The sequence below is a fragment of the Genypterus blacodes genome, unplaced genomic scaffold, assembly GCF_046128005.1.
Source record: "Genypterus blacodes isolate CSIRO-AG114 ecotype Tasmania unplaced genomic scaffold, CSIRO-AGI_Gbla_v1 ptg000020l_1, whole genome shotgun sequence".
Taxonomy (NCBI): Eukaryota; Metazoa; Chordata; class Actinopteri; order Ophidiiformes; family Ophidiidae; genus Genypterus; species Genypterus blacodes.
In genome coordinates this window covers 304675-312871 of record NW_027466833.1, presented here as the reverse complement: position 1 = coordinate 312871, position 8197 = coordinate 304675, and the positions used below count along the sequence as shown (strand labels likewise).

The following is an 8197-nucleotide window of genomic DNA, read 5'->3' as shown; positions in this document are numbered from 1 at the left end:
GTGGACGATGACTTAACAATGCACTCGTGTACTTTAAGCAGACGAAGGCGTGGGTGGGTGGGTGGCTGGGGCCGGCGTCTCCTCTTTGCCGCGCCGATGGTGAGAGGCTTTGTAAGAGACGCAGCTCCACTCTTAGGGTCTCTGTGTCTCTGTGTCTTAGCTGATGTCCTCCCGATGTCCCTGTGCCAGATTAGAGCCAGCGTCTTCATCTCCATGGCCGGGAGAGAGCGAGATCAAAGGTCACACACCGTGACCTTGGGAGAATCTGGATCTAATTACAAAGCCAGAGGCCCGGATTTCATTTGAAATGTGACCTGGTGCTCACGGAGTTAAAGCTGCATAGTGACCTAAAGGCAAGGCAGTAAAATGAAGTCCAGGAGAAAACGTGCTAGATATTATTTTAAACAGATCTAGACAACAGAACTGAGCTGAAATTTAACTAAAAAGGTTTTTACTTATTAAAATAAATAAACATTCATTAGAGCACATACCTCCACCAAGGCCGAACAAACAAAATGCACCTCTCATACAAATAATATATTGACTAAAAGAGTAACAGGACAACAAACAAACAACAGTAAATCCAGATTATTGATTCCGATTCAGAACAATATGCAGCTATTGATGATTGATCAGAAGTGCCTGGTTTCATTCTAAGGAGCTTGGTGATGACCTTTGAAGAAATTATTAAACCTGACCTTTTTTTCTCTTGTGCCAGTTCATAAACTTGTGTGTGTGTGTATAATGTGTGTAATCCTGATCCATGTGCCGGTCCACAGCTAACTGCAGCCTTATTGCTCTGCTCTGTCACATTGTCACACACCTATAGTATCCAGGCTGTAGCAGACAGTGGACTTCATTCAGTGATGTAATTGTAAACTGTCCCTGTGCTCCCTTCATTGATTATTAGGCGATACGTAACGTCCCAGACCCTCTGTGCCGCAGCTCACTGACTGCAGCGCTCCACATTCACGGCCCTGTGCACTATTTGGCAAGGGCACAGAAACAAAACAGAGATAACGGTCAATGGAGAAATATAAAGGGACAAACACAAGCTGTTTCTGCAGTAGATGGAGATGGATGCCGCCTGACGCACCGGCTTCCATCACAGCTCCGCCGCCTGCACCGGGGCGGCGCCACGCTCATGATGATTCATCCTACACTCACTATTTATATTTCCTAATTGTAATTAGCACAAATTATCAATTATAGTTAGAGCCTAATTGCCCTTCATAAAGACAGCTCCCAGGTTTAAACGGGTCCATTTAAATAATGTAACTAATAGCTCTTGCCTTTACGTTGCGGATACATCTTCATTGTTCCACGCGTGAAGCGTGATGGTTGCTCGTAATTTAACAGGGCAATCGAGAGAAGGAGTGCAGGTGGCACTGCGGGACTAATTATTGTTAATGAATTATGATGTGACCTTCTCAGAACAATGGCTAATCAATGCTCATGTTGAGTGACAGTGCAGATGCCAGGAGCACAGAGCTGTGAGCAGGCCGCCGCCGCCGCCGCCGCCGCCGCAGCAGCAGCAGCAGCAGCAGCAGCAGCAGCAGCAGCAGCAGCAGCAGCAGCTCCGTGTTCTCTGGCTCCGTTTGCTCCCGTGTCCCCGCAGAGCAGAGAGAGGACGGGACGGCCAAAAGAGACGTGTCTCCTCATGTACGGGCTGAACTACCTGCAGGGTTACAGGGCGGCAAGCCAGAGCAGAGCTGCAGAGAGATATTATACGCCAAAATGAGAGCGATATTGTGTGTTTGCTAGATGTATACATGCTTACTCTGCATACATGTTAGCACCTGAAGAGAATTGAGTTTAGAAGGAGGTGCCGCCGTCTTTCTAGCACCGCACAGTTCTTCTGTTTGGGGATTGTGGAGACATGTGTGGCTTTGGCGTGACTGTGAGCTGCTTAACGTCTGTGTTTGCACTGATGAAGTCTCATGGATCAATCAGGGTTCATTCAAATGTCAGTGACCAGGTTCAGACATAAATAACCTACACATGTTGACCTTTTGTAAAATGGCCAGAGTTCCACTGTAAGGTATTGCATGTTGCATGTGTGTGTGTGTGTGTGTGTGTGTGTGTGTGTGTGTGTGTGTGTGTGTGGGTGTGTGTGTGTGTGTGTGTGTGAACGCCTGAGGAAAGTCGTGCATCTGGTCTGTGGTTTTATTAATGAGACACAGATCAAGAGGAGTCACTGGTTTCCTTCAGGAGCGTCTCATCTCATAAACTTGTGTGTGTGTGTGTGAATGCAGGGTTTCAGACGCCGCAGTGTGAGAACAAACACACACATAGAAATGGATGTTTTGCAGGCTTTCATGTCAAACCCACCAACGTTTGAGCTAAACGCCTCCACTAAACCGTAATGGCGTGATGAGAGTTTGCTCGCTCGGCCCGCACGCCCGCACGGCGCTGGACGTTCTAGCGCTTGAACTGACCTTTACCTTGTTGTGACAGGGGCGCTCCATGACTGACAGTGTCCCTCGCTGTAATTTACCCCACCCGTCGCCGCTCTCCATCTCCTCTGTGATGCGGTTGACCCCTTTACAAATCACCCCCAACTTTACACATCTGCTGCCTGTCAGCATCTGCCAGGCGCACTCACCCGTCCCGCCCGTAATGAAAAACTCTCATTACTCGCCTCCACCCAACAGGTACGCAGGCCGTTAGGACAATTACCGGGCAACGCCGCTGACCTTGTTGTCAGAGGGAGTCGAACAAACACAGAGGTCTGACTGAAAGAAGAGCGGCGGTGGCGGCGGCGGCGTGGACGCAGTGCAGACCGAGGGGAGAGACTCGGCCAAAGGAGCTCAGCGTTTTGGGAAGATTATACTGCATCGATCTACACTAAACACACCGATGCCAAGTGAATCAGGAGCAGCCCTCTGAAGTGCAGATAGTGTGGCAGTGCACTCTGGGAGAACTCACCATGAATGCGCCAATTGGAATCAATACGTACAGTAAATGCACTGAGAGGATCCGGCTTTGCATGTTGCAGACGATCAAATGCCAAGTTAACAACAAGTTTGGAACCTTTTTGTTACTATTGAACATTTTCTGAACCGTTCTGAGATCGATGTCTAACCTCGGAAGCAGCTGCTGGTTTCATCCAAGAAGACTTGAAACTTGTTCAGTACCGGAAACATTAGTTTACGAGTCAACAGATGTAGAACAAACTCGTCCGCTAAGTTTTCAACCGAGTTCCAGCACAATGCGTCCATCTGTGGTATGAAATTGAGCTTTTAAACTCGCTTACTCTGATGGTTACAGTTGGTAATTGATATGTAAAAGCTCTGCTGCCCTCCATAGTAATGCCGTTACAGAAACCATAACAACTACAAGCTCTAAGGAATCTGGCACAGAGGATCTAACAGCCGCCCCTCAATGCTTGACTGGACACTTGCTGATCCTTTGTTTGAGTCCCACTTTACAGGAGGGACAGCGGAGGACCGACAACAATGGACACAACAGCCTGAGAGGAGCAGTGCAGATCATGACGCTCACTCCTGCCATTAGACAAATTATCTGACGTTTAGCAGACTGGGGGCGGCGTTGCGATGACTTTATGGACCCAGGCAGGGGGTCCGGCGTGGAAGTGTGTCTCTCTGGCCCCCCTGCTGTGTGCGACAGGGGGGGGACGGCGCTCTGTGAAGTCTCCTGCCCGTGCAGGCTCGGTAGCTCAGCCAGCTGCCGCTCCTGTCCTCTGAAGTCTACCTGAGGACTTCTTTTGTCCCCGGGGCTCGTCCCATTGTCCCCCCGACCCATGCAAACAGATGTCCGGCCACTGGGCTCTCTGGTAGGAAGTTGTAAACCTCCAGCGTGCGGCGAGCTCCATTCATATGGAGGGAGAGCGGTAATGGCTGTGCAAGTGCCATACACATGCTAATGCAGACATGCAGACACCCTGTAGGGGCGACTTTAACAAATGTTTGACTATGTAACTACCACAAACCACAGCAGTGCACCAGACTATGACTCTGCAGCAATGAAACCTCCATGTTACAGCGTAATCACCCTCAACCATACAAGCGGCACAGGAAATAGTGGATCAGGAGGAATTCGACAGACTTTAAACTGTCTGCTGTGTAAACGTGACGGGATGTCCTCTTGTGTCCAGAGCTGGACAGACGTACAGACAGAGTAATGGCCCCGCTGCCTTCTGTCTCACACACATAGACCCCACAGCGCTCCATGGTAAAATATGTTAATGCATAAACACGAGGACGCACATTAACTATAGAGCAGGCAGAAGAAGCAAAACAGCAGATTTTTACAACCAAACTCCAGCATTTTACTGAACATTTCCGAGACAATAATCATTACAAATCTGAATCAATCAGTGAAATGAAGCTGATTAGTGGCGTGGAGAGCGAAGGGAACGTTCATATCTCCCTCCTGAGCTGCTGCTGTTACTGGTCGGGCCTCCCAGTATCCAAACTGACCGTGCGCTTGTATCCATCAGGGTTTATCAGTATTGGACACCTGCTGAGAATATTGATCCTCTGCTGGTTTCACCATATTAGCCATCAGCAGGCATCGAGGTTTAAACAAGCGTGTCACTTTAGATTGAATACTAATGCCAACGACCGCACAGCCACACAAACTCATCTGAAGCTTCGGCTTTAAACAAGACTGAGAATATACTGACATTACTCAAGTAGATGTGCTTTATGGTTTAGTTTACAATTAGATGCATTTAGAGGTTTATCATCATATAGGGGGCATAAAGGCGTTTTACCACATTAAATTTATGCCTCATATACCTCATATACCTTTGTACCTTAATCCCTTTATACCTTACAGGAGGATCCTTTAGTATGCAGATAAATTCAAATATCCTTTTCCTTGTCTGACAAAACCAAACAACAAAATGACTCAGATCAGTTAAATTTAGTAACACATCATAACAAATTATCTAAATATTAAAAAACTGTCCTGTGTACATAAACACTACAATGTTTACTATGCTTGTTTCAATCAAATCTCAGGGAATATTTGCTTTGAAATGCTTGAAATGCAGATTATACTCAGATGTTATTTACACAGGTTATTAAATAGCTCCCAAAGTGCCAATCTGTCCATTTAATTAAAGTGATTAAAGAATCAATATGCTCACTTTTTACAGCATTTACATTTATAAATATCTGTGCTGAGGCTTTAATGCAGCTACATGTTCTAAATAGAAGCATGTAAGTCCTTTTGTCTCAGGTGTCCGGGCTGATAAATGTCCCCAACAGTCGCTAACGTCTCTAAAAGACTTAATTTGGTGGAGACAGAGAGGATCTCTGATATGGATCTGATGCCATCTGCGCACAATTCACTCCCGCGTCGTGGATTATTGGATTTAATGATATGGGTGATTATCGACGAACGCTTTGAGCCCATTAAGAGGTCGCGTGAAACACTAATAGCGTTTCTGTCACGTGTCCAGCTGAGAGGGTGGGGGTGGGGGGCACGGAGGGGGGGCAGACGCTTTAAAGAGCGCGATCATCTCAGTCACCCCGCAAGACTGACAGACAGAAGCCGAGCAGCGAGCAGCAGAGCCGGGGAGGATCTTCACTCAGCACACACACACACACACACACGCCTGCACCATGATCGCTGCCTCTCCACACGCGTAATTACGCACCGCCAGCTCGCTTCCTCCTCTCCATCCTCGCGTGTCTCTGAGAGGATGCTGCACCCAGAGGACTGTGGAGTAACCATGACGTCTACTCACAAGATCTCCTTTTCCATCATTGACATACTGGATCCCAACAAATTCAACAGCAAGCGCGTCAGCAAACTTTCCGTCGCCAAGGAGCGGAACTTTTCTGTGCCGAATGCAGAAGGAGCAAGTTTGGAGTTGGAGCCCGGAGAGGACGGAGACCTGACAGCAGAGCGCACGACTCCAGGTACGAACCAGAGCTCACCGCAATACAGACACACACACAGACACAAACACAGTACTTTACACTCTCTATAGGTCAAACACAAGGGTATAGGATGTGTTGATGTATACAAAATGTGCAGCTTTGCGCGTCATTGCACCGTTTGATCCGTTATGCACCAAATAAAACACGTTACGCAGTCTTATATGTAATGTTACAAAGTTTTAGCTCAAGCTGGTCAGAGACTGAAGCACCTGAACGCCGCACAGCTCTATCAGATGAACCGTCATCTGTGTGTGTGTGTGTGTGTGTGTGTGTGTGTGTGTGTGTGTGTGTGTGTGTGTGTGTGTGTGTGTGTGTGTGTGACCTTCCGTTAATTTCCAAGGCTGCGCTTCCTTTCAGTCTCGGCCACAAAGCCTCCCCCCCCCTCTCTCTGCCTCCCCCCTCCCTCCCCGCCCCCCCGCAGGGCCCCGCAGTGTGATTGGCTCTGGGACGCGGGCGCCCAGATAATTGTTTAAATCGTCCCATTGAGGATGCCTGCGCGCGCTGTGATCGATATCCCATTACCGCATCCTGCATATCTCCCTCCAGCACCTGGCAGGTACAAACTTCACACCCCAGCCATGTCTGATCCCAAATATCGCTCGATTCAAACTTCCCTTTAAATAGATGACATTTATCGATCCGCCCCGCAAATATGAGACTCCATTAGCGCGTCACGGCTCAGGCGGCGGAGCGGGGTTTAGACGGGATTTCTTTCCCCGCAACATGACATTTGAGACGCCGTGTGATTTATAAATTATTTAAGGATTAAGTCTCCGGGCCGCTCTGTGAACCTGTGCTCCGTTCCGCCCGCGTGGCCCTGGGATCCTAATCAAACACTCCAGGATGCAGCTGCGGACCTGACAGGCCTCCTTCCTTCCGCTTGGACTTTAATCTGCTGATTAACCAGTTTGACGGAGCAGATAAGTGTCCGTCTCAGGTCCGCGTCTCTGGGGTTGGACCTCGTGTCTGTCTGTCTGACGTGTCGCTGTCCTTTCAGCACCGCGGGGACAAAACAGGACATTTTAACAAACCAGCTGATTTGAGATTTGGACATTTTTACTTTTGGCGTCTTGGATGAGCAAAGACCAATTGTAGGGATTTCTGCCATCGATGAGACAAATACGATTGATTAGGCCTCAATTTGCAAAAAAAAAAAAAAACTAAAACAGCCAGCAGATGAAGAACTCAGATCGTTTAAAAAAGAAAGAATAGGAAGAGATAAAAATACTTACAAGCAAAGACAGCTGCATTTAAAGCAAACAGGGAATAAACTGTAATTTAATGAGTTTAATGTTTAATATTTCTGCACTAACTGGTGAATGAATGGAAATATGGAAACGAGGGAAGTGAGCAACCTTCTGTCAGAAACATCTAGAATAAACTAATAATCCCTTAAGTAAAATAGGGACATTTATAATTTTTGTTCAGATGTTTTCTTATGTTGAAGATGAAAAGTATAAAGTCTAATGATGCTGCAATGCAAACAAGGTTCTACCTGACAGCACCACTGTCATGTATTTCAGATGTATGTTAAATTGAATGTCTCAATCTACCACACGTAGATTAAAGCACATAGAAAAAGTCCTTATAATCTCCTTAGTTCCTCCCCTCTGCAGCCCAGTCTCTAAATGTCTGCACACACTGATAAGGTTATATCTGCCGTGTTGTTTGCAGGAGAGGACGCCGGAGACGAGCTCTCCTCTGCCCGCCACCCTGAGCACGACCCCGACCCCCTGCTGCTCTCCCCTCCGGCGGACACGGAGCCCTGCGCGGCCGGGGAGCAGGACGAGCAAGACGGGGAGTCTTCCGGCACACAGGAGCCGTCAACTCACAAGCGCCGGCGGCCGGAACAGGCCTGCGCCAAGCCGCGGCGAGCCAGGACCGCCTTCACCTACGAGCAGCTGGTGGCGCTAGAGAACAAGTTTCGCTCCACCCGGTACTTGTCCGTGTGCGAGAGACTCAACCTGGCGCTGTCCCTGAGCCTCACCGAGACCCAGGTGAAGATCTGGTTCCAGAACCGGAGGACCAAGTGGAAAAAGCAGAACCCCGGGGCGGACAGTACCCTGCAGCCCGCTCCGAACTCCCTGATCAACGTCAGCCCCGCTCAGGTCGCGTGTGGGTCGAGTCCCGCCGCTTTCCACCAAACTTTCCCCAACTTCAGCTCCGGGAACGTGATCTTCCACACGGCGGGTGCAGTTCCGCTTCAGTCCACTGGGGGGCTCTTGCACCCTTTCATTTCCAGTGGCTTCGTCCAGCCGACGTTTTTCAATCCACACTTATGA

At 48.5% G+C, this 8197-nt stretch overlaps 1 protein-coding gene across 1 annotated transcript; it reads left to right on the top strand.

Annotated features, from left to right (window-relative positions):
• The first annotated feature begins 5674 nt into the window (after positions 1 to 5674).
• Positions 5675 to 8197, top strand: nkx1.2la (NK1 transcription factor related 2-like,a). The gene is made up of 2 exons (XM_076141792.1): positions 5675 to 5894; positions 7590 to 8197. The coding sequence occupies exons 1-2, from the start codon at positions 5675 to 5677 to the stop codon at positions 8195 to 8197; spliced, it is 828 nt and encodes a 275-aa protein (XP_075997907.1).

Excerpts from the sequence above, each read along its gene's own strand:
- nkx1.2la (XM_076141792.1), top strand. The coding sequence starts at position 5,675 with ATGCTGCACCCAGAGGACTGTGGAGTAACCATGACGTCTACTCACAAG. Across the intron at positions 5,895-7,589 it reads AGCAGAGCGCACGACTCCAG|GAGAGGACGCCGGAGACGAG; the intron begins GTACGAACCAGA and ends TGTTGTTTGCAG.